This window comes from Aulostomus chinensis, chromosome 16, assembly GCF_037954235.1.
Source record: "Aulostomus chinensis isolate RoL2024-O1b breed Wild chromosome 16, RoL_Achi_v1.0, whole genome shotgun sequence".
Lineage (NCBI taxonomy): Eukaryota > Metazoa > Chordata > Actinopteri > Syngnathiformes > Aulostomidae > Aulostomus > Aulostomus chinensis.
This window is the reverse complement of record NC_141335.1, coordinates 12,808,195-12,834,174: the sequence shown is the minus strand read 5'-3', so window position 1 is coordinate 12,834,174 and position 25,980 is coordinate 12,808,195. Positions and strand designations below refer to the sequence as shown.

The window sequence follows — 25,980 nt, the reverse complement described above, 5'->3', positions numbered from 1 at the left end:
TTCAGATCTTGAAAGTCTTAAAGTAAATGTAACGTTCTCAGGGCAAGAACTGTGAGACGGCTCTGAACGCCTGCGTGAGTAACCCGTGTGCCAACGGAGGAACGTGCCAGCTGAATGAGGAAGAAGAGGGAGAATACAGGTGAGGAAGCTGAGGAAGAAATCCAACAAAGCAATTACATGCTTGAGTACTTGAGTGACACCATGTGTTTTTGCAGTTGTATGTGTCCCCTGGGCTTCGAGGGTCAGACGTGCCAAACAAACATCGACGACTGCGAAGACAACGACTGTGAGAACGGAGCGACCTGCATGGACGGAGTCAACAACTACACCTGCTTTTGTCCCCCTTACTACACAGGTAAAGTCACACACACGGCAGGTTACACTCAATAAGATGGAATGGTTCAACAACATAATGTCTGTGTGCAGGGGAGATGTGTGAGGAGATGGAAGACGTGTGCGCCCCAGGACGAAGCCCCTGCCAACATCAGTCTACCTGCCTCATCACCTCCACTGGGCCCAAGTCAGTGTTTGTTACTTTTGGACTACCATGATATCTATTGCGATGCCCTAAACTCCAATGGTGTGTGTTGCAGGTGTGTTTGCTCTCCTGGCTACATTGGTGATGACTGCAGCATAGACTATAACGACTGTGACGAGCATCGCTGTCAGAATGGCGCTCACTGTGTGGATGAGCTGAGCGGCTACTCCTGCGTCTGCTCTGAAGGCTTCAGGTGACTGATCACACCTGCACGATCCGTTTTAGCCACCTCATTCCTCTCAACGTGTCTTTATACTCTGTTGTTCTGTAGCGGTCAGCTGTGTGAGGTTCCCCCGTCAGCGTTGTCTCTGTGTGAGCTGGCCGATTGCCAGAACAATGCCCCCTGTGTGGAGCGAGGGGGTCGCGCCCTCTGCCAGTGTCCTCCAGAGTTTGGGGGGCCACGGTGTGAGAAACTGGTCAGCGTCAACTTCATCGACAGAGACTCCTACTTGCTGCTGTCTGACTTGAAGAACTGGCCTCAGGCTAACATCACCCTACAGGTACACACACACGTACACGCACAGCGTTAACACACATGTGATGTCTGAGCACCTTTCTGACAAATACACCACGCATGTAGGTGTCAACAGCAGAGGATAACGGCATCTTGCTGTACAATGGAGACAACGATCATATTGCAGTGGAGCTCTATCAAGGTCATGTGAAGGTCAGCTATGACCCAGGCAGCCAGCCAGGACACGCCATCTACAGGTGAGGTTCACACTCCTGCTTCAGTTTACTGTTGACGTGATAAAAGGCAGCGTGTTTATCCGACATTGTGTTACTGTTTGCAGCACTGAGACCATCAACGATGGTCAGTTCCACACGGTGGAGCTGGTGACCTTTGACCAGATGGTGAACCTGTCTATTGACGGCGGTCTCCCTACCACAATGGACAGCTTTGGGGCGGTGCGGCCCCTCAACGGGGAGGCTCCACTATACGTGGGGGGTAGGGGCCCTCTCCAGAACACACCTCCCTCCTCTGCAGGCACTCTTAACTACTACACTACTGTCAATCACTTCCCCTCCCCCCTCGCTTTGTCACCACCGCAACCAAGCCCTCCCCTCAACCATGCAACCCAGTCCTACCTCTCCCCTGTCACACCATCGCCACCTCCGGTCATGACTGTGTTTGCTAGAGGCCATCTAAAAATTTCAGATTGTCCTTGAAATACATCACACACACATTTTCAATTATTGTAAAGACCTTTCATGAAACTCACAGTGAAACTTTTGTCTGCCAAACAAATCTATTGTCCTGACATCCGGTTGCTCCAGTGTGAGAAGAGCTCCCTCTAGTGATAGCTTTGAGAACTACCAGATACAGTCCCCCACCCCCACCCCCAAGTTTGTCTCACATGGCATGAAAATTAATTGTATGTGTAATGTAGCTGCTTTTTTTCATTTGAAAATTGTGATCCTTTTGTTGCTAAGTAATCCCAGTGTAGAATTTGTGTTGTTTGTTTCAGTATTGTGTTGTGTGTTCCTGTTCTTTATTCATACATGCATAGACATGTCATTCCTGTTTGCCATCTCTTTCAAGGATGATGTGTCTCGCAGTGGGCATGCAAAACTCTGATCTAACGCTTAAAAAGGCGGTATATTTTTAATTGGACCAATTTGAAGCACAGTGGGACACACATGTTTGAAACTGTCTGCCTCCATTACACTCATACCAGCCCTGTGTTAGCTGTCTGTCTGTGGTCTCACTTGCCAACCTTCATCTGTAAACATCAGCTCCTCCTCCTCTTCCTCCTCCCCCTGCAGGAATGCCAGTAGGAGTACACTCTGGCACTTTCCGTCTGTGGCAGATCCAGAATGGTTCGAGTTTCCACGGATGTATCCAGAACTTATACATCAACAATGAGCTCCAGGACTTTACTAAGACCCAGATGAAGCCTGGCGTAGTACCAGGCTGTGAGCCCTGCAAGAAGATCTACTGTGTTCATGGCATCTGTCAGCCTGATGGGATCCAGGGTCCTGTGTGCCACTGCCAGCCCGGCTGGAGCGGGTCGCACTGTGACCAGCCTGCAGCCAACCCTTGCCAGGGCAGCAAGTATGTAAACACGAAACTACTTGCCATGAAACTACTTAGCTTTTCTCGCATGAGTGTGAAGTGTGTGATATTTGCGTTGTGTCTTTCTAGATGCGTCCATGGAAAGTGCATCCCACTGGACAGTCAGTCGTACCGCTGCGAGTGTACAGAGGGTTACCGTGGCGCTCTGTGTAACCAACAGGGGGAACTCTTCAATCCCTGCCGCCGGCTGGCCTGTAAACATGGCCGCTGCCAGATCTCAGACACAGGAGACGCCTACTGTCACTGTGAAAGTGGCTACACAGGAGAGCTGTGTGACGCAGGTTGGTTTGCTGATGTCAGTGTGTAAGAGAGAAGGAAAATATGAAGAGGGACTAATGAGATCATATCTGTTTTTTCAGAGTCGGAGTGCAGAGGCGAGCCAGTGAGAGACTTCTACCAGGTGCAACGAGGCTACGCCATCTGCCAGACAACACGTATGGTCTCCTGGGTGGAATGCACCGGAGCATGTGACACGGGTGCCTGCTGCGCCAGCCAGAGAATGAAACGCCGGAAATACACCTTTGAATGCAGCGATGGAACCTCCTTCAGCGAGGAAGTGGAAAAGACCATCAAGTGCGGCTGCGTTGGCTGCATGTAGCAGTGTTCACTCTGGTTTCCTGTCGCTGCCACTGGGCAGAAGATAGAAAGAAAGGAAGAAAGAAAGAAAGAAAGAAAGGAAGGAGGGAAGCAAGGAAAAAAGAGGACTGGAGGAAAGCGAGTTTAGGAAGGAAAAGAGAGAGATTATAAAGAATATATATAAAACCTCTATCTATATATTATGGACAACAATGCTTGTAAAATAGGACATTTCCTCCCCTTCCGAGGGTGTGTGAGCTACAGTAACACAGAGAAACCAATATAATGAGCAACAATGTAGATGCGACAACAACAAAACCATAGTAACATTGTTCCCAGGGGTCCAGAGATGTTGCATTAAGGGTGAGGCATCCCTCCAACTCAAATTACCCTCATGTGAAATCCCCATCCATCTGTGTGAGGCCCCTGACAGCCTAAGCACCATCAACCATCTCTCCTTCATGGGGGCGCGGGGGGGGGGTGCGACCTAGCTGAAGGGCATAGAGTGGAAAAGAAATGGATGAGAAGAGAGAGAGCTGGACCGTTTGACTTGGCAAAGCTATCTTGAGTTGAGCTTGGCTGGGTTACCTGGATGGGGCTGGGTTTGGTTTGGGTTGAGTTTAGAGTTGGTTTGGTGCGGCGCCGTCTCTGCCAGGATACTGTCATCCATCCACACATGCACATGTAGGAGCCAACTGAGAGAAGTTTGGCTTTTTAGAGTGGCACATAATCCCGTGCGGATGTCGAGGCTCGGCGGTCACAGTTTGCTGTGAGGTACTGTTCCATAAAAATAGAGACTGCACTGACTAGCAGCACTGAAAACAACAGTCATACATATCTCGGGATGATCACACATGCATGGCGTACCGGACATACACACACAGTCAAATTTAGAGGGCCCGCTCTGTTCATATACAGCAAACCGATCGGGTGGTCCCCCCCCCCCCCAGCATGCATTGTCTCAGGGGGTAGGGATCATTTGCATAATCCTGTCGAGCAGGAGATGGCGCTCCTCTTGATGCCTGCAGTATTAAATTTTGTGCAAACTCTTGCATGTGTGGAGAACAACAAATGTGTAGAGCTTCTTAAAAAAAAAATCATTATTACGAAACAAAATGTTGCAGAATCATCTTCTGATTTTTGTTTCCGTCTAGTTTCTCATGTTTTTTTTGTTATATTTTGTTTTCATGATGTAACCTAACTCCTTTAGTCCCCCCAAAAAGAAGCCCCTCCCCCCCAACAGCCCTTTATAGAAATGCCTAACAGATTCTAATATATATATATTTGTATTTCATTTTGGTATAGTATTTTTCTATGTTAAAGAGTGAGTCTGTTTCTGGAAGCTTTGGTGGAACGACATTAAGTTGGTTTCCTAGGTGTTTTTATTTGTTCCAGCAAGTCATTACAGTAATCGGCCAAAACAAAAAAAACAAGAAACAACCCAGTAGCTGTTTGGCCTTGTTGTATAGGAGGCAGTATTGGTATAGAAATATGTTTAATATTGTATATGTTGTCTTCCATGTGAATATTACATCTAATTCATGAAAGTCTGTGCTTATTTTTCCTTTATTTATTTTATCTTAAAGCATTTTCTTGTAGAAAGTGAAAGGCATAAATGTTCCTGACTTTCAGACATTTTTAAAAATTTCAAAAAGATGAAAAAAGGTTAAAAAAAAGAGTAAAAAGCATAAAAATATGTAAAGTTGTTTTTTTTTTGGTTTTTTTTTGGTAACATTACTTGATAGTGTGTTACAGCAGTGTTCTATTACTCCTTCATTTGCTGCAGGACCTGGAGAGGTCAGAGGTGGGATGTCGCCCTCAGAATGACCTTATAATTACCACCATCATCACATCAAAACGTTTTTTTTTTTCATGTTCTCAGTTGCATTTCTTGTCTTTTTTTTTCTTTTTTTTTTGAGGGACGTTCGCTGTGGAGAGGAGCACGTCGTCGAGGTGATTGTTTTTTTTTTTTTTCCTTAGTTCAACAAGTAGTCAAGCTCAACTGATCATAAGCTGCTGTCAAGCCAGAAGAAATAAATGAAGCTTCCTGTGTGGACAATGATGATGATCATGTGTGTGAAGTACGACACGCCAACTACTGACAGACAATACATGATCTGGACATTTCTATGTCTGTCACTTCTATCTGGCTATCCACAGAAAAAAAACAACAAAAAAACAAAAAAAAGAAGAAGAAGAAGAAGAAAAGGTGCCAATTACAGTGACCACAATACCTGAATGTATAAATGTGTATAGATAAATATGCTTATTCATGAAGTGGTAACTTTTAGCTGTTTAGTTTCCAATGTAAAATATAGAAATCACATTCTGTTTTATATAAGTCCATCAGGATGGCTTCTCCCTGAAGACTTGGGGATGGTCTTTATCCATTTTTGCTGATCTAAATGTTAAAAGTGGCTGCAAGATGTCAGCTCAGTACAAAAAAAAAGAAGCCACATCACAGAGTTCATCCTGCTCCTCCTGTTGTTTGACATGCCGTCGACGTGATCCCAGTGGTGTACAAGAACATGTAAAGGATACTGGTGAACAGTCACTGTAACTCTTAGGCCGTGCGCCTCATAAAGGTGCATCTTTTGTCGAATGTGGCTTTCTTTTCACGTCTCCTTTCCTTCGTCTGCGCTCGTCTGTAGCGGACGAGTGCATCCTGGTAGACATCTTAGTGGTGCTTGTGCTATATTGAGATGTAATTCAGTTATACGGTCCGACGACCACAAACATAGACTTTCCATCCAATGAACTATATACATAAATATGTTATTGTAAACAACACAATGTCTCTGTTGTATTGAACCTGGTGCAAAAACTTAAGAATTATTCCTGCTTGGGTTTTGTCTGTTTGCTTTTTTTGTTTTGTTTTGTTTTTGTTACAGGATCGATGGTGGGATTAATCTGAAAAACTCCCAATAATGCTGAATGTATGTAGTGCCACCGACAAAATGTTTACCAAACCTCCACTCTTTTCATTAATTAAACTTAAATGTGTGTGCTTTTAAAAAAAAAAAACAAAAAAAAACAACCTGCTTTTTGTCTTTGATTTCATCTTTGGTGTTTTACTTCACGTAAAAGCGTAAAGGAGCTGGAGCCAACACACACACACACACACACAGACGAACATTTACTTCTTTGCTTTGTTTGCATCAAAAGATGATGTGACTTTAAAAAAAAAATGGTTAAAATAGTTTTGGAAATTTTTAAGACTTGATTCGAAATGCAGATCATTTTTATGTATTGATTTATTCATGTCCTTGTATTTAATGTACAACATAGTCACTGGAGAGAGAAAAGTATTTGAGGCCACAACTTGTAACCCTTTCCATAAATAATAAACCTTATTAAAACATATAAATTAAGGAACAGGTACAATTTTGCAGAGAAATAAAGCTTTTTAGTACATGTTGACGGAAAGCCCCTCAGATTTTAGGAGTTTACTTAAACATTTTTTTGGTCAAAATACTATTTCCTAAAAACGTGTGGAGTTTTAACTGATAGTTTAGGACACTTGAGGAAGCAGAACACTTGCCAATCTTGTTTTACCTCAGTGTTCACCGGCCTGTCAGTAACTCTGCTGTTTGGTCGACAACCTGTTAACATACTTGATGAATTAGAACATCACAACTAACTTGCATGTTGTCTTTTGATTCATTGTTGTTATTTCAAAAAAAAAAAAAAGTTAAGTGGGTGAACTAGCTAAAGCTAAGAAGCACACACCAACTACAGAAGTCACGGATCCCTGCGTGCTGACGTCACCACGCAGAGCTCAATCATCATAGTCGTCTGTTATGTGATGCATTTCCTGTTTGAACTGGATGTTTCACCTGCTAGATGAAGAAATCTGTAGGTCCTGCTGGGCTGGGTGAGAGACCGTCAGTCCTTCCATGTTCTCTGCAGAACTGGGGTCACGGAGGCCGGCTGCTCATCCATCTGTCCCCCAGCAGGAGCTTCCAGAGAGCCGTACGGGAGCTCATTGTCATACATGGTAAACCTTCTCTGGCTACATCCGTGAATTAGCCACTGGAAGACACACGCCGTGTTCGCTAGACCACAAAACTGCATCCGAAATAACTGTCAAGAATTCCCACTGACGAGACTGGAACCATATGGAAGATTTGATGATAAGTAATGAGATTTCAGGGAACCTGAAGGAAGAGTAACATGGTGACTTAAATTAACAGATGGCGCAAATGATGAAACGGACTGCAAGCTGTAAAAATGACTTTTCAAGCAAAATTAAATAAACAGGTGATTTCTCTATTAGTCAAGCTCTTCAAAAGGTTTTGTTTCATTTGACACATAAAAACACTCAAGATACAAGTAAAGCGGGGGGGGGGCTTCTTGCATGCAGCCAGTGTTTGGAAACATTTACTTTTGTTCAACTGCCATTCGGAGTTTAAACCCCCTCATCGTATCAAAATGAAAGAGATTTGAATTACAAAGACTTTTTTAGAGGGATTAGAGATTAGGTCGATGAGTCGGAACATTAAGACTTGGCTACATTACCCCTCCCCACACACACACACACACACACACACACACACACACACACACACACACACACACACACACACACACACAAAGAAAGCCAAGAAACTAAAACATAAAATTCAAACATCTTTATATGAACTCCAGCAAAAATACAAAGTTCTCAACATAAAGATGTCTCATTCTTGGGATTACCACAAATAAAGCAGTTATTTCTTTCTAATATACAAAAATCAAAGTCATTAAATAGCAACTGTAAAGAAATAAACATGTTCAAGTCTGATATTTGGTGGGCTGTTTTTCCATTTGCTGAATTCATTAGCCTACATGGAGTTCTTAAATAACAATAAAAACGTGACGGACATGTTTTGCATTTACAGATGAGAGTCTGAAAGAAAAAAAAAAGAAAACAATAACACTGTGCTAGAAAAAAAAAACGGTATTTATCTTCTGACTAACGTAAGTTACTACCGCGGAAGTAAATAAACTTCACATCATGAGAACATCTGCCTGATAAAAATTAATAACATAACAATAAAACTGCAACATACTTCGACTCAGAAGGGTGATGCGGGTACGCCAAAACCTGTGAATGACGGAGGGAAGGAATTTATCGGCCTGTCGAGTGCTGTTTATGCTAAAGAGGCCATAAACACCAACCACGTGCACACTCAACACCTCTGTGGCTCAGAAACACGGCTGACACATCCCAGACGGAGAGAGCACACATTTTAGAAGGGCGCTGGGTGTGCATGCATAGTCTTGATCTGGTTTATTATAAAAGATTAGGAGCATAAATATGGAACTGTAATCCAGGATGTTTCCAGATTAACATGCAGAGAAGAAGGAGCGAGGGCATGAAGTGAAGGCGTGGGGGGAAAACTGTCCAGAAAGAAACACAAACTTCTTGTCATCTCTCTCTATCTCTCTCTCTCTCTCTCTCACATACACACACACACACACACACACACACACACACACACACACACACACACACACACACACCTTTCAACTCAGTTCAGACTTTTTTTTAAACATCTAATGCAACTATAATAAGAACAATTTAACGTTAATGCTCTGGGAAATGGGCGTAGAAAAATAAAACTCCGAATGTCTCGAGGCAGAAATGCTGCAGATCGGAAACACACACAAACACACACGTGCGCGCACTCTCAGTGAGGCCTCACTGTAGTCTTTCAAAGCAGTTGTTAGCTAGATGACAGGAGTTTTCACATTTAGCAACACATTCTATAACTCTACACTTCATAAATAAGGCACCTGGTCACAACAGTCACATATTCACTGTGTTGTGATTGGGAGACAGACTGGAGATGGAAACCTTCTACTCAGTAAAAGGCAGTTCTCGCCTCGAAATGATGTTCAGGAAACAGACCGGACTGGTTCATCGATGCCGAACGGAGGTTTGGTCATCTCCAGCTGGGTCTGAGTGCTGAAACATAAAGCCTAACAGCCGACTACATCTGCCAGACCTAACGTAGGACTTCTGGTACGTCGTCCCTGAACACACAGCCGCCGCTCGAGCAAACAATCAGTCACACTTGCATCATCACACCGAAATCTTTTACAAAAGCATTCAAGAATTTCAAAATATCCGCCCCCTCTTTACATGTTCACCTCCTAGGAAAAAAAGGGAAAAAAAGGATCTGGTGAAGAGTTTGGTGAGGAGCACAAAACAGAGAAGTCCTTCTATATATATATATTCCAGATAAAAATAAAGAAATGAGTTTCTTTTCTTTTTTATTTTGAGAGTGATGTCCTGGTGCGCTTGGCTGGGCTCACAAAAAGCTCCTGAGCTCTCTTAGTTGCACTACGCGGCAACATGGCTGCCTGATTTCTCTTTGCGGGGGGTTTTAAGGCCCCTTTTCTGGTCACTGTGGCCTCCTCAGCTTTCCTGATTGATTTATGAGATGCATTTTGGGTTGCTGTTTGCTGTTTGTTGGAAGCTTTCTTTGACGCAGGACTGGTGCTCCCAGTTGAAGGGACCAGTGCCGTTGCTGCTGCCGCTTCCATCTTCCTCTGGGATCGGGTCAGAACCTGATCCGGTGGGCTCTGAACCTTGATATCTGTGCTTTGCTGAGGAGCGTCCACGGCATTCTCCATTCCTTTGATTTCAGCAACAGTACTCTGCGATGATTCCTTTTCAGCATGCATTTTATTTACACTGGATTTCTCAACTTCTTTGTGTGCTTCAAGTATTTTTCTGTCCGCTTTCATTTTCGGTGCTTCGACAAGGTTGCTGTCTGACATCTTGGGAGACCCTAGTCGTGGAGAACCTCTCTTTGTTTGTTCTTTTTTAACTGTCGCTCGAACACTCTGAGCTCTGACTGCCTTCTCTTGAACCAGATGCTTTTTAGCCTTTTTACCCGCCAATTTTTTCCTTTTTTCCAGTTTTGCTTTCATTTGTTTAGCAACAGGTAGGGAAGATTTTCGGGCTTTCAGGTGTGGTTTCAGATTTGACTTGGAGGCAGACTTAGCAGTGCTCAGTCTTTTCAAGTTGTTGGATTTTAAGCGTTTGGCACCATCTTTTCGAACATCGCTTTGCTGGACCTGCATCTTCCCTCGGATGTTGGAGTATTTCCTCAGGATCCTGGCACTAGCTGGGTTCTTTGATTTACCAGAAACCTTCTGAGGTTCACCTCTCTGCATGCTGCCTCCAGCAGACTTGGTCAATGTCTGAGTGCTGCTGGCTACTTCTTTCCTCTCTTTCCCTTTGGTGGCATTTGCCTCTAGCTCCAGTGCTTTCGCAATCAGTTTCTGACTCCTGGGGTTGCTCTTAACAGGAGAGGCAATGGCAAACTTTTTCAGATGTTTCTTTAGGCGTTCTGCCTGCAGGCTTGGAAACACACCCTGAGAGGTTCCTGACGTGCTAGACGAGCTGTGGAAGCACAGCTGGGTTTCTGATGGAAGACGTGTATTCACTTTCTTTACAATGACGAGGGACTTCGTTTCGGTTGATTCCAGGAACCAGCGACAAATACTGGTCAGATCAAAACCTTTCATGAAGAGCATTTGTACTGGCGAGTATCTCTGGTGCTCTGACGACTTTGGTTTCCGCGCCCTGCGTTTACTTTTCCATATAGCTGCCTGTCTGTCTGCTTTGTTTTTGTATTTTGTTGTTGGCTGACCCTCCTTGTCCATTTGCACCCAGCCTTTCTGCATTTTATCAAACTTAATGTTCAGGTTTGTGAGAAGCTGCTGGTTTTCTTCTCCAGTCAGTGTCTTTAAAAATTTGTTAGTCTGTCTAAGAGGTTCAGGTCTTGGTATAACAATGGGGAGGGTGGAGCAGTGGGCAACCACAGGGGCAACAGGAAATGGAGGGGGCTTCCCCTGAGCTTTCAGTATCTTCTCCGACATAGTTTTGGAGGGTGAAGCTGCATCACCGTGTCTTCCAGCTACAGGCGCTGCACTGGTAGAAGATGCAGATGACCTTTGTGATCTCAGAGCTAATTTTTTGTTGTCCAGTGACGTTGACTGAGTAACAGATTGGAGGGACGTTTCAGCCCTACAGCTCTCACTCCTTAAGGGCATTCTTGTGGGCTTTTCTGCTACAGAAGAAGTGCCATCATCTCCACTTGCAGACTTTCTTTCTAAAGATGCTACATTTGGCTTCTGCGTCAGAGCCTCCTTTCTTAGAACCCCTTTACCCCTCATTTGTGTTTCAGTCTTAACAGGATTTTCAGGAAGAGTTGAGGCCTCGATGCTTGGTTGTTCTCTCTCATCCTTAGTTAATTGTACTCCAGCTTTTGCAGATCTTAATTTCTGTTTGGGCTGCACTCTTTCTACCACACTGTTCGGAGTTTCCTCAGGGGTCATCTCTACTGGTTTTTCACTACTTAATTCCACAGCTGTTTCGTCAACTGTGCTCAGTTGGGACGGTTCAGGGGCTGCAGATGGAGATGATCCGATTAAAGGAGGAGAAGAGACAGGAAGCGAGGGAGGCGGAGGAGGCAGAAGAGGTGGAACAGCGTGGGTGGCAGTTTGTTTTGGAGAGGACACTGAAGAGAGAGAATTTGAAGGTGGCAGTGACACTTGAGTTCCAGCTGGTTTCTGGCTGGATGATCTAAGCTGTCGTTTAGGTTCTGTGTTCTGGGGAGAATCAGATGGTGGAACCGAGAGGACAGGCAATCCCTCCTGATCTTTCTTTTGTTTTTGGTATTGTTTGGTTCTAGACAGGACTCTACATACTGGGCTGGATGGTGTGTCAGAAGTTGGTTCTGTTACCTGTGGAATTAGAGGTGCAACCTCTAACTCTTTTGTAGGGGTTTCTGGTTCACTTGCACGCTTCTCCAACTTTGTGGCTTCTGTATGACCAGTAGAAGTCTTGTTGGGAACATTCTGACTGGGTTTCACCAGGGTTTTACTCGGCGACGTCCCACTGTTACTAAATCTGCGACGCAGACTTCTATCTGAGGCTGATATGGGTCTACCATTAACGTAGCCCACTATCACTGCCTCTGTTTGTCGTAACCTCTTTGGCAGAGGGATCACAGTCCCTTTTTTTCTACGCCAAGGGGGTAATTCTTTCAGGAGGGTGTCGAGTGTCTTTGAAGACACGTCGTATTTGTCATTATCTTCTTCAAGCATTTCTACAGGCATGACCCTCTCAACAGCTTCACTGGTAGTATTTTCCTGCTCCTTCAACATCTCTTCCTCTGCTGAAACTGTAGTGTTTGACTCTTCTGTCTCTTCAAAGTTCTCACAGACTATCTCTGTCTCTGGCTGAAGTTCCTGAGATTGCTCATCTTTTAATCTCTCCCTTTCAATTTCCTGCTTCTCTTCCTCGACTGGATTCAGCGGAGATGGGGGGCTCTCCTGCTCAACATCTGCAGCCCCACTGCTCTCTGTTTTCTCTGGTGAAACCTGAGGTTCAGCTTCTTCTAGGCTACAGTTCTCTGATGGTTCCGCTATAGTTTCCGACGCCATTTGCTCAGTACTTTCCTGTTCTTGAGGTTTAGGTTCTGTTTCTTTTTCAGCTTCAAAAGGTTCCTGTGCAACACTTTCTTCACTCCCTGTTGTTTTCCCTAAATCTACAGTTGCATCCTGTTCCGGGTCTGTGCTCATATCGGTTTCCCTGTTCTCTGTGGGAGAGATTATAGGGGACTGAGGAGGAGACAGGCCTTTGCTCTGACACTGATCTGTCTGACTGGTTTCTACTATAATGTCTACTTCACTGGCTGCAGCCTCGACCATGTCCCCTGTCCCTGGTATTACCATCTCATCTGACTCTTCTGTTGATGTCTGCTCACTCATAGTCTCTCTACATGCTCCAACGAAAGGCATATCCACAGGTGGAACGCCTTCAGGCTTTGACAGTATTTGTTTTGGTGTGACCAATGTGATCAGCTCTGGCATTGGATGAGTGCAGTTGCCCCTCCCAGCCAACGTGCGGACAGTTTTTAACTCCCAAATTTCATCCATATACATGTGCCCTCTGGTGCTTTTTCTGGCATTGCGGCGTGGAAGCATGTTGTGCCGTCGTTCTTTAAAACACTCTGTAATTGGTTTGTCAATATAAACAATGTCACAGCGGCCAAGATCTGGATCAACTATCGGCCTACAAGGAGAGTCCCTGGCCTGATGACCAGTGGATCCCCTGATGGTCTTCCTGGCAGTTCGAGGAGTGTCCATGGGAGTAGTCGCATGAACAGAAAACTGTCTTCCCTGTACATCTTTGGTATGCCCGAGAGACTCTCTCTGTCTAGCTTGAATTGTGTGACTAAACTGATTGTGTCTTTTCACTGAGGAACTGAGTCTTGCACTGTGAGCCTCAGCTCTGTTGGAGTTTAAATTACCCTGTCTGTCTTCCATAGTACCAGATTCAGAAGAAAGAGAGGCGGTCAGCACACACGACAACGTTCTACCAGCAGTGATGTTGCTGGTCTTCATGATTTTCAGCTTAAGGGGTGCATGATCACTATGACGGTTGTTCTCAATGTCCACTGGATTAGCGTTGGAGGTGGCCGCAGCCTGCGTACTTCCTGATCCTGGGCTGCGAAGATCCAATGCAGGGCCAGGTGTAAGAGATGTTTTCAGTGAAACTGCAGACTCTGGGACTTTTTTCATTGCACAACTGCTTGGCAATGAGAGGGACATATCCTGGACTTCTGACTTCGGAGTGGTTTCACTGGGTAACCTTAGCTCAGAGCAAGACTTGTCGGGGGTAGCTACACAGGACTTTGCAGTAGTTTCCTGGATTCCAGAGGCAGACTTATTAGTTTGCTGTGTATTGGAGGATGTGAGTGCCTTGACCTCCGTCTGAAGGAAGCCTATAGCATCTACGATCTGTCTCTGGTGGTGGGGGCAGAGTTTGGCCATGAACTGTTCCAGTGTGGAAGTGGACTGCAGGTCCTTTGCCTTTGTAACACGCACGTCTGGACACTCACTGAGGGGGGACAAAAAAGAAAAGAAAAGAACAAAATAGACGTCAATGCATATTAAGAAGCAGCAAAAAAATGATTCTACCATCCAGTTGTATATGATGACTACACAGCTACTAAAAAGTTGTGAACTAAATGAGTGTGAAATAATACACTAGAGTAAAAAGTTGTATAATTGCATATTTATTAGAAGAATAAGTGATTTTAAAAGTGAATTTTCCAGCCAGTGACCAATTACATTGTTACAGCTAATAAATATTTCTTCTTTGCACATTGCTGTTTTTTTGTTGTTTTTTTTTTTTTTTTTTTGTTACAGTATACATCAAGAAAATGTTACACATGCACAAGACATTGAGCAATGATGGCCCACTTTGATTAGAACGAGTCACATGTTAATCACTTTGAAGAGCAAATACATTAGGGGCAAATATAGAGTACATACTTTTGTCAAGTTTTCATGTAGTGCAAAGGATAAACATTTAAATACAAGTGCTCAACAACTTCAGACAAAATTAACCAGTAAAAGAAAAACAGCTAGCATGACAACACAGGCATAACAGAACATATGCAAGATCTGTGAGGTTCACTTTGTGCCGATGCAAATCTAAATTAACCAGTTATTTATTTACTTTTTTATTTGGTGGTGGTAGGCTAAAGTTGTGTCAGCGAGGTAGTTAAATTACAAATATCCTCTGATACCTTTGAAGCGTTTACACCATCACATTATGGCAAAAATATATTTATCTTATAACTACTGAAAAATCTATTTTTCTTTGTAAAAGTCCAGGTCATTTCAAAGCTCCAGGGTGGTTCTAAAAAGGAAATGAAACCTGGAAATATGGTTTCCTGAGGTGACCTTTGAACAAATAATATGTCACAAGGCGATGCTGAGTGATAAAATGGAGAAACAGCTTTGCAAGTGTGCTGCAGAGCTAAATGTTGCTTTCTTGTGACTTGCAGTTTCAAACAAAAACTGGATGATAAACCTACAATATATTTCTAGTTTGAGAGAGAGAAAAGTGAATTCCGTAACTTTGAATAGGTTGTCATCTTAGGAGTCTGTCGGATTCAGGTTTAACCTGGTAACACAAAAGTTGTTGTTTTTTTTAAATCTTCTTTGATGAAATCATCTGACAAAAAAAAGTTTTTTGAAAGATCTAAAGAGAATAATTACTGATGGTTAAATACAGCCTTTGTAGCACAATGCATGAAATAAATAATGCATCTGCATTAAGAGTATTAGAAAATGTTGGGAAAACTGTTTAAATTAAGCAGTTTTTTAAAAATAAAATGTGTCCTTTTTCGAGGCGTTGTGAACTAAAGAGAAACTTAAATACCCCATTAGACAACATCTCACCTGAAAATGTGGTTATATTGACATTCATTGTGTAACAAAGTACAAAAATAAAACGTGAAAAAAGATGTACTCAGATTTTTTTTTTCTTTTTTGGCTTAAAACATAAAAAGGATTTGTACAGAACTTCAAAATATTTCAAATGTAAATATTACTGATTAAAAAATACTTTTTTTTTTAGATTAAAAATAACATTTGCTGTATATGGAACCTGACAGTTTTTTTTTTCTTTTTTCTGAGCTTATTAATTTCAATCCCTGCTGGTAACTTCTGAGGAGTGAAGACATGTACCTGAATATTGAGTGGTAAGGGTTTCATCCCTGAGAGTTTCGCTCTCCTTTTCACTACAGCATCGCAGTAGTGACCCAACACCCTGTTCATGCCTTTTTTCTTAAAGAAGTAAAACAACTCATAAAAAGCTGAAGCAAATTACTCAAAAAATTCCACAATATTTCACCAGAAGCATGAATGTGTTCATCTATCATTTCATTCTGTACATTAGAGATAGAAATGAGGAACAACGAGGGAACGCTCTGACCGTGTGTGAATTATTGCCCAGATTTTGAACTGGTTTAGCAATATTTCAAGCTCACTGTTCATCTTTGTGACACATCGTTGACTTGACAGTTACTTACACCTACAACACACAAGTATTTCCAATAAAACATCCTCAAAAGATAAACATCACCATATACAATAACTTCTCATCATCACGTTTGATTTAGTCCAGTCATGCAAAATACACAGTGTCATTCAATTTTACATTTTAAATCTTAAATCAAACATACAAAATTTGTACATCGTTGTTTTGTTGTTTTTTTTAATGAAAAGGGATGTTTTAATTATTGGGTTATGAAGATTTCCCCGCCCCAGTAGATTATATTTACTAAACTAAGGTTACCCAAAGTGTGTCAGCATAAATCAAAGTATCCCTTCACATCTATCATGTCAGTTTAATTCAGTTAAACCATTTAAGCATCATATACTTTATGTGTCTATAATCATTTATGCTATTTGTACTTTTAAAGCCATTTACATTCATGGTTACTTAAGTGAGAAAACTATAAAATCATATGTATGTATGTATGTATACATACATACATACACTGCATCTATAAATGAACTCCAAACATATCATCAGGTATGTAAGGGGAAGTAAACTGCTCTATAATACATCAAAAACGCTTTTGTCATAAACTATCCCATCACCAAGAGGTCCCACCCCCCCCCCCCCCTCCCCGAAAAAAAGCACAAAGATTAGGGTGCAATCCAATCCAGTGATACACTTACATATTTACACGTGGTTGAAAATGTTGCCAAAAAAGTTTTTCTGGCTTCCTCCATGACTGTGATGACCGCTCTTATGCTTTATAGAAAGCATTCTACAGTGTGTATTCAGAAACTGCTACATTAAACACCTATGAGAACAGTATACTGTGATATGGGTTTTTCCAGACGAGGTAGATGATACCATTAGATTTGCTACAATAAAAATCTTTCAACTCGAGTGTGTTTGCATTAGTGTAATTATTGAAATGCATTCACCACTGAATAAGAAAAAGAAGGAAAGTACTTTAGAGTAATGCTGGATGATTGTCAATGCAAAATCATCAAACTTTTTTTTTTTTGAATGAAAAGAATTTTATACACGTCTACCCTTTTTAGATTTTGTTCTGCAAAGTCAGACATTTTGTTCGAGCTGAATAGAAGTTAAAGGTTTGGCCCATAAACCTTACAAATCTTTAACAGTTAAACATTTCTCTATTTGAGTAAGGAAAACAAAACCAAACAAACCTTAAGTATCCCTGCACTGACAGCAAAGAGTGGCAGTGTACCACGAAGTAGGTTTATCATCTACAATGACGTTGTTCCGTAGTGTTATTGACAGAGAAGTGTGCAAGTGTCTGTGTTACTTTCTGAATTCTCTCTCATGTTACAATGTTTATATTCCACGCATCTCTATGTGAGAACATTCTGGAAGAGACTGTTGACTGTGAGCAGGTAGGTCATTATTTCCTCAATCAAAACATCCACTTAACAACAGTTTCTACATCTAAAAGCCCGATTTAACGAAATTTGCTACAGATGTGCATCAACCTGAAAAGACGAATGATGGGTCATAATCCCATATTCAGCGAGTCCTGAGGTATAAGTGATAATGCACACTGAGGTGTCCCAGTATAGCAGTAGAGTGGGTGAGAAATAAATCTCAGTAAATCAGAGAAATATGTCTGCTCTGTCCAGACCTCCATTATTTCAACTCCTTACTAGCGCATTTTTGGAATCACAGACATTTGGGCTTAATGCACCAATGAACTAGCAATTAGAATTAAATACAATAAATACTTAAATCTAATAAATAATCTATTTAATTTAAGAATAACTTGGGGACTAAAGACTCCATAAAATTAAAACCAAGTAACTCTCAAATGAAATGCAGCCTAAAGATAAATATACTAAATAAAACCATTTCGCATTGAAATTATAACACCACCACCAGAACGTAAATACTACCATACTTCTTCTTTCTATGTATTTATTTTTGTTTTAACAAACTAAGATAAATGTGGCTTTGGAGTAACTATTGTTTACTCTGCCAGCTAGCTAGCTAGCTGTTAGCCTGTAAGAGCTTTAAATACTGCTTGCCTAAAGTTCAATTTCATATCAAACTTAACGTGGCAATACTGCACCTAGATTTTATCTAGACTTTGAAATAGGACTGAATGATCATCTGATTGGAATGAACTGACAAATGCATTCAAAATATTTTCCCATTCACCTTTTCTATACCTGACACTGAGAGAATAGCTTGTGCACCATAAATTACAACAAAGAACTGATTTACTCCACAAGAAAAATCAACCTTTGAAAACCAGTTGAGCGTTAACTGACCTGAAGAAATCACTATTATGTGCCTTGAGTCAGCCTGATGTGTCCGTGTGTGTGAACAGTATGAATCCTTTCTACATATGTACAAAAATAGTAAATATGTTTTTTGATGATCAAAAGGAAACTATAAATCCTGCGGGTTTTTTTTTTTTTTCTTAGAGAATGACATCCCAGAGATAGTACCTGAAATCTAAAATCCATGAGCCCAAATCAGGTAGATCCAAAAAAAATCAAAAAATGTGAAGGCTTAAACTGGCACTGAAATGCTACTTATGTTAAGGTATGTTGTGAAGACATTTGAGTGTACGGGATACATACTTGTCAGTAAGTCAGGCTGACTTGTTACCTCAAAGGGGTATTTGAGGATTTTATAGTTCGCCAACTGCTTATTTAAGAATGTATGTATCTGAGGTATATGTTTATGTGTACAGTAAATCTGGGGGTGGGGGGTGGAGAGGGGTTGAGCAAGAAATTGTCACTGACAAGTGCTGCATCCCAACCTGAACTTATCCTGAGGTGTTGTGAAGGCAATGAGAGGAGAGTTAGTACCATTCATTTGAACACAGTAATTCCTACAAATGTATACTGTAACATGACAAAAAAAAAGAAGTATGTTTGTCAACCTGTAAAGATATATTTGGATTGCTAAGACAGATGTCATTTCTGCTTTTGTTCCAACAGACTAAAATAACATATTTGGGGTATTAAAGTGTTTGGAATATAACAGTGTTTAGACAAAGTTCATCCTTTCATCACCAGTATCCATTTCAGCCATTGAGGTGCATTTGCAAAACAGTGACAGACACTTAGTCATCCATATACAAGCAGTGGATACAATAAATAATTATATGTATTGACTGTGTTTTACCTATATTTACAGGGCATACATATACAAGTATATTATATTATATATTCGCTTTGAACATATGAGCAAGTGCTGTGAACAGTACTGAGAAAAGACACTGAGGGGTGCCACTTCAACATGATTCAATTTGGCTCTGAATGTATGAACACAAGAATATATTGATGTATATGGAGACAGGGATGGTAATCTTAAAAATCATAGTCTATATAAATAAACTGGAATTAATGACTTTACTTTAATCTTATGATTTAATGCCGTCCATGCACAATATATAGTGCGCGACATTTGAAAGGTTGTGGATCGATAGCCGTAAACAGTTTTCACATATTACTGTACAATGAAAGGGGGGTTTAAGATCTTTCACTGTCAAGCAAATGCAACATTTTTCCTGTTTATTATTCCTCATTATTAGTACATTATCATGAGATCATTCATCCGGTGAGAGGCTTCCATCTTGCAAACTATTCCCATTCTCTGTGGAGGAACTCTCTTTTTCCTCAGGAACAGTGTGCTGAGGGTTGTGTGGTTCTTTAATCTCGGGGGACCGTGAAACACCCTGCTCCTCTAGCTGGCTCATCAGCCTCAGCTTCTTTTTAGGGGGGTGTTTCAAGGTCCCCAATCGCTCTTTAACTTTGTATTCCAGGGTGCTGTGTGGAATCCCATAAATTGACTGAGCCTTAGATACACTCATCTTCCCTCCCATAACCACCACAATAGCCTCCTCCAGCAGTTCAGTGTTGTACTGGCGATATCGCCCCCGTTTCTTCCTTGGTTGTTTGTTACCTAGGTCCAAATCAGAATCCAGAGAATAGTTTCCTGCCAAGGATTGGCGATCAGTGTCGTAAGGCCAGTATTCCTTCTTCATATCAGAGCCATCAAAACTTCCACTGCTCTTTTTCAGATTTTGCCTAGGCAGAATGGAGCGGAGCTTCTTTCCCAGCCCATTCTCACTCTGTGAACCTGAATATTCTGTTGGCAGAGAATCCCAAGAGGAGTCTGTTCCTGTGGCCAATACTCGCACCTGGGGAATCTTGAGGTCAAATGAAGAACGAGAGCGGCTCTGGTCTTGGCAGGCATCTTGTTGGTTTCCTTTGCCATAGACCAGTGACTCAGACAAAAGCCCAGCAGCTTCCAATAACCTGGGGATGTCTTTAAGGTGCTCAGTAGCTTCACTGTTGGCTTTGAGTTTGAGGAGAGCCCCAAAGTGACTTTTGGAATTCCAGGGGCCAGATCCATTTCTGAAGAGGTCTGTAGGTCTGGAACTGTGGTTTTGGTTCAGAGGTGATTCTGGGTCGCTCTCCAGACCAACCTCCTCTTTGATGTGCAGCGAGTATGCGAGAGACGAGGAAGGCTTATAACGGGTGGAGTGGCCGATATTCTCCCTCCTCCTCCCATCCTGTCCGTCCGCTCTCAAGGATCGCCTGATTGGATGGAAGGAAATTGGGTGTAAGCAGAGCTTGCACAGTGCCTTTTTCTCTTTTCTAAAGGAGGATGGGTTGGGGAGGGGAGGATGTTGGCCACTCCTTTATTATGTGACCTTGCTTTGGTAACATCACTGTCTTTTAGAATAACAGACTGGGTTGTTGTGTGTGCGACTTTGAACAAAATAAAAAACCTCAAGTTTGACATTTTTTTATTTGCTTGCTTTGACGTTTTTCTTTTTTTTTTCTTTTTTTCTTTTTTTTTTACATGAACATAAGAAATAAGAAATGAAAGAAAGATAATGGGCAAAGAAAAAGAGAACAAACCAAAGAAAAAGGAATATACTGAGTGCATAAATGTCTTTGTATGCCACTGGCTCAAACACCATAGCCAGAACAAAGAGGTTGGGGTAACTGTCGTAGCTGCAAGGCAGCTTTGGAGCCGTTAAGCAGAGCACAATACTATGTGATACAGAACGACTAATGCAGCTATAGCTTTTGACATTTTGTTTGTGACGTTACCACTGAACAAGCACAGCAATAAAAGAGTAAGCCAGCAGAGGGTTGTTGCATGTACCAAACTCAGAGACTGATTAACGAGATGTGACCGAACAAAAAGAACAAATCCCCAAAAATTTAGACAGGACAAACCCTATCTGGTAGTAAACCTGTTTCAGAAAGATTGATCCCAAGAAATAGTTTGGAGGTTTGTTGATCTCCATAATAACTGGGTTTAACACAATGCTGATGCCGGTCCTGCTGCAAATTTCAGCCAACTATCCCTTTAGAATCAAAACACTCAATATTGTTGCTTTATGTAGATATCAAAATGAAAACAGGGTGCATGTATGTTTAGATGAAAACAAGAGGTACTTTCATTCGAGGAAAGATCACCACATCTAGATGCCATGAGCCGTAAAGCAGCAGAAGTAGAGATTTCTAAGCCACTGGCGCCTAATTAATCCAGAAAATATAATTACATCTCAGCCTCGGGTGAAGAGACACTTTCGAGTATAATGGTATCAAGAGGCTTTGCGTTTGAGGTAAACAAAACTGGATCAAACTATAGTAATTGTTGAACGTTGTTTGATGTTTGGCATAAAAGAATTCAATTTAAATTGGGAATAATCCTCATATTTTGATTGCTTTTTCAGATGGAACTGATCTATTATGGACTTTGTCAGGTTGCGCCACAGGAATGATTACATTATGGCTTGCTATGAGAACTACCCTTGTTCCCAACATATTAACAAATACAAACATTGCTTGGGTTTTGACATAAATTGATGTGGAAATGGAAAAAATGGAACCTCCGTATTGAAGAAGAATGGGAAATGTGAGTGTGGCAAATTATTTTAAGAGTCCCAAAGAACTAAGGCCTATTTTAAGTATTCAAAAAACAAGTCACTGATCTTTATGCAGGGTTTCAATCCACAAGGAGGCATTCCTTAAAGCTGAGTTGTTTTGGGGTTTAATTTGTTGTCTACAGCTATAAAATATGGCTTTTTTTGACAGACAGCGTTTTTCCTAACCTTGCATACCATTATGCAGATGCAAGAATACAACTATAATGTGTAAGTCTATTGTGGATCATTTATCACCAAATCAGGCAGTGCTTTGCATAGAGTTTGCTGAAATCATGATAAAGTTGGAGATAACTGAATTATTTAAAGCCACAGCAGCTTTTCACAAATGGAGGTGTTTTTCAGCCCCCCAGCTGTGATACCAGTGAGTGAAATAAATAAACAAACAAACAAACAAACAAACACACAGCAGGTTGCTGCATATACTTATATTGTGCAAGGTATTCATTAAAAATGGCAGCATGATACCAATTGTGCTCTACTTGTATGTACCAAAGTATTGTTTGTGACAGAATTAAACATGTTATTTTGCGGCAGGAATCATTTGTTAAGGTGAACCTGTTTTTGCTGTTCATATACATTCAGGCACCAGCTGGCTGAGTAATGTTTAATGTCGCAGGTCCAAATTATCAAGCCTCAGCTAACATCATAGATATTGCTCTAATTCTGCATTTAAAGTCTTACTTGCCCATGATAGAACATCTCCACAAAACAAAAACAACAGGACTGGAGACCAAGGACAGGAAAGTATCTTACCCTTTGAATGTAGATGACGCTGGAGAAAGGCATGGACTGTGGACTGGCAAGCTGCTGCTATAGCGATTCTTTTTGATAGACAAGTCAAGGACTCCCTCTGTTAAAAGGCGGGTAACAACTCCGTTTAGACTCTGTTCATCATGCGTATTTGCATTTGTCAGTGCTGTGAATGCAGGTCCATGACTGCTGTTACCTTGTTCACTGGGCTCAGACTGGTGCTTCTTGATTGTGAGGTCAAGAGGGGCATCCTGGTCAGCCATGAGCAGCTTGCTGAGGACGGGGTTCTGGTTGTTTGCAGGCGCAGCCAGGGTGGCAGCAGGGCTGGTAGGAGGAGCCCCTGAGAGCGAAGGTGGGGTCGGCAGGCTTTGGTCAGAGCTCGGCTGGGTATCTGAGTAACTATCTTGAGGGGAGCTGGCTTTTGAGGTATATTCAGCAGCAAACTGTCGGATCATTCTCTGAAGGATCTCGCGAGCCACTATGGGAATGTGTGGGTCCAAGAAACTTGGCACATCTAAAAGAAGAAAAAAAGATGCAACTGTTACAAGTGTAATCATGAGTAACCATTGACATTACTCCACTGAGCTATAAGTAGTATTAGTAAATATCAAAAATCAACATTGTAAAATTATTCTAAGAATGAAAGATTATATATATATATATATATATATATATATATATATATATATATATATATATATATATATATATATATATATATATATATATATATATATATATATATATATATATATATATATATATATATATCCCCATGCCTATAAAAAAGTAAAATGCTCCCGGCATGCTTCAGCACCGTGATGTCAACACTCACCTTTTCTGCAGAGTACTGCATTGAGAAACTCCTCAGCTTGCTTTTCTAATCTGCTGATTGTGGTTTGATCTTTAACCAGGAGGGGTTTGAGTGTATCTTGAATGCCCTCGTTGCTTAAGCCAATCAAATGTTCCTGTAAAGTTAAAAAAAAAAAAAAACTGTTTAAGCAGGGTAAAAAGTCTGATACATCTGACAAACACACATACTGTATATTCCTGACTGATTTTCCTTCACTTAAGGAATTCAAGTAGCCACAGCTGACAACATCAGAAACAGGGGTTTTGCACTGGCAACATTCAAGATGAAAGATGTTACTCCATCCCTCAAACAGGATCAGGCAGATGGCCGTTCCCATTTAGTCCGGGTCTGCTCAACGTACCTGCCACTGTTGCAAGATGTGCTTGCTCATGGAGAATTGTTGGGTGTGAATCAGTTGAAGGAATGTGGCGCTAGAACTGCTCTATTTGTTAAGTGTCATGAGATAACTTTCGTTGTGATTTGGCTCTTCACAAATAAAACTGACTTGACTCTACTTACTAGTCTTCCTGCCACACAGTGGAAGCAACCACAGTGAGTTCCAGTGCCTTCAATTAGGTTTTTTCCCCCCAAATTGAACGGCAGTTTAAAACATCACCAAAATATTAAGAGAAAACCTCAGAAGGCAAGGGCTTACCTTTACTTTGTCTCGTCTAAAACAGCAGAATAGACAGTTTTCATCAAATGACCAGTCAGACACTGCTATGGGCTCTGAATCTGAGGACACAAAAAAGACAAAAAGCAATATTTATTATTTTGTGGGAAAATTCTGTTGTTTATTTTTTCAAGCAATTTCTTTCAACAGTTTCTTCAATAAGTTAAGTAAATAGTATAAACAGAGGTTATTGTTTTTGTTGCCTGGCAATGTAGTAGGGCAAAATTTTACATATAATCCACACTTCCTTGTCCTAATTAACAAAGTTACAGTCAAAAATCTAATTAATTGAGAGATATCTTTTTGTACATTAAACTTTCTCACTCATTTATCAAATGTGAAGACCTCTGGTACAAGAAAATTGGGTTCAAAGCAAGCTCCTCGTGGCATTTAAACACGCCCACTGTACGCAATTTCATTTTTTTCCTGTTGTACAGAAAACAAACTGAACTAAGACTTTGTGTACCATTACATCCCTATTACATAGCATATAAAACTCAATCATTAAAACTTGAGGGGCTTTAAATTCCTTTTGAATCTTGGTAAAATTAAAAGCCAATGCATAATCTTCAGTGTCCAACTCAATGACATTTGTTCTTTCCAAAAGAAATCATTGAGCGAATGAACGAATTGAATGGTATGAATGAGTGGGTTGTGACACTGACTGAATCCGGAGTTGATTAATTCACTTCAACTTAATTTTATTACTCCTGCTTACAACTGTTAGTGTATGTTGTCCACTGAAACCTCAACAGCAGTTGCCTCAATTTAAATGCAGTGGAAACTGATAGAATGGAGACGATTGTCTCACCAGCATAATGCCATGTAAAAATGTCTGTTTGGACACTGAAGTCTTCTACATTGGCCATGTGCCATCCAAAACACCAACGTTGTTAGAACACAAGATATCGTCTCTTGGGCTGCCAGAGGGGCTGCCTTGTGAACAGGAGTGAATGTAGAAGGGTACCACATGGTACAATGAGGCAGCGTTGTCATAAAGACCAGATAACAGATTACATTCCAACAGCAAGAGTCTCATTCATGTGTTAACCTTACGGCCACCAGTAAGACATGGAATATGCAATATTTAAGTGGTCTGTAACTTTCTTACCTTTAAATAATTTTAGGTCTTCAACCAACTCTGAACCAAACAGACCTTCAAGAATGCTCTCAAAACCTGAGGAAAAACACAACATTCAGTCATGTGTTATTCCCAAAATACAGTTAAAAACTTGAACATTTTTTGACAGTTCTTAGTTTGTAGGCCTCTTAATTGGTGCTGAAACAACAAGCCCCACAACACACTCTCAATATGTGTTTGGGTACTTACATTTGTTTCATATAACAGAGGGGAAAAAGACAGTGTAAAGGCTAGTATACTGTACATCGTTGATATTTCACATTATAATGTCTTGTCCATACACAGAGTTTCAACTTTATCTTTCTAGATCATCTTGACAACCCCTGTAATGCAACCCTCTGCTTCTGTTAAACCACTCATCATCAGCTTTCACCCCAGGTTTTTACTTCAACAGTAAATACATGCCCTCCATCCTCCTGTTGCCAAGCAACTGAAGCACCTACAGAGTTGGGAATGCTTGCATGTTGTAACATTAAAAAGAAAAAGCCAGAAAAAGACTGCTATGAGATGATATCAAAGTAGCCAATAAGATGCTGCACACAAAAATAAAACAAAATCAACTAACATTTTCAACACTT

General features: G+C 41.2%; 2 protein-coding genes across 8 annotated transcripts in view; one reads left to right on the top strand and one right to left on the bottom strand.

Moving 5' to 3' along the window:
- Positions 1 to 6,214, top strand: part of slit1a (slit homolog 1a (Drosophila)) — a 90,270-nt gene extending 84,056 nt beyond the window's left edge. For 2 of the 5 annotated variants that reach the window (XM_086179764.1, XM_086179765.1), the window contains 10 exons: positions 42 to 139; positions 216 to 355; positions 427 to 520; positions 594 to 731; positions 810 to 1,038; positions 1,119 to 1,249; positions 1,333 to 1,487; positions 2,306 to 2,594; positions 2,685 to 2,896; positions 2,975 to 6,214. In XM_086179764.1, the coding sequence (XP_086035890.1) occupies positions 42 to 139; positions 216 to 355; positions 427 to 520; positions 594 to 731; positions 810 to 1,038; positions 1,119 to 1,249; positions 1,333 to 1,487; positions 2,306 to 2,594; positions 2,685 to 2,896; positions 2,975 to 3,213 (1,725 nt within the window). In that variant the 3' untranslated portion in view covers positions 3,214 to 6,214. Of the gene's footprint in view, positions 1 to 41; positions 140 to 215; positions 356 to 426; positions 521 to 593; positions 732 to 809; positions 1,039 to 1,118; positions 1,250 to 1,332; positions 1,527 to 2,305; positions 2,897 to 2,974 lie in introns of all 5 variants that reach the window. The other 3 variants (XM_086179761.1, XM_086179762.1, XM_086179760.1) reach the window with 2 other exon arrangements.
- A 1,564-nt stretch (positions 6,215 to 7,778) lies between these two features.
- LOC147247542 (ligand-dependent corepressor) overlaps positions 7,779 to 25,980 on the bottom strand; it is a 28,383-nt gene continuing 10,181 nt past the window's right edge. For 2 of the 3 annotated variants that reach the window (XM_086179926.1, XM_086179928.1), the window contains exons 2-7: positions 25,373 to 25,438; positions 24,244 to 24,323; positions 23,571 to 23,703; positions 22,932 to 23,249; positions 22,739 to 22,835; positions 7,779 to 14,094 (exon numbers count right to left, since the gene is read on the bottom strand). In XM_086179926.1, the coding sequence (XP_086036052.1) occupies positions 9,450 to 14,094; positions 22,739 to 22,835; positions 22,932 to 23,249; positions 23,571 to 23,703; positions 24,244 to 24,323; positions 25,373 to 25,438 (5,339 nt within the window). In that variant the 3' untranslated portion in view covers positions 7,779 to 9,449. Of the gene's footprint in view, positions 14,095 to 16,683; positions 20,619 to 22,738; positions 22,836 to 22,931; positions 23,250 to 23,570; positions 23,704 to 24,243; positions 24,324 to 25,372; positions 25,439 to 25,980 lie in introns of those variants that run through there. The other variant, XM_086179929.1, reaches the window with a different exon arrangement.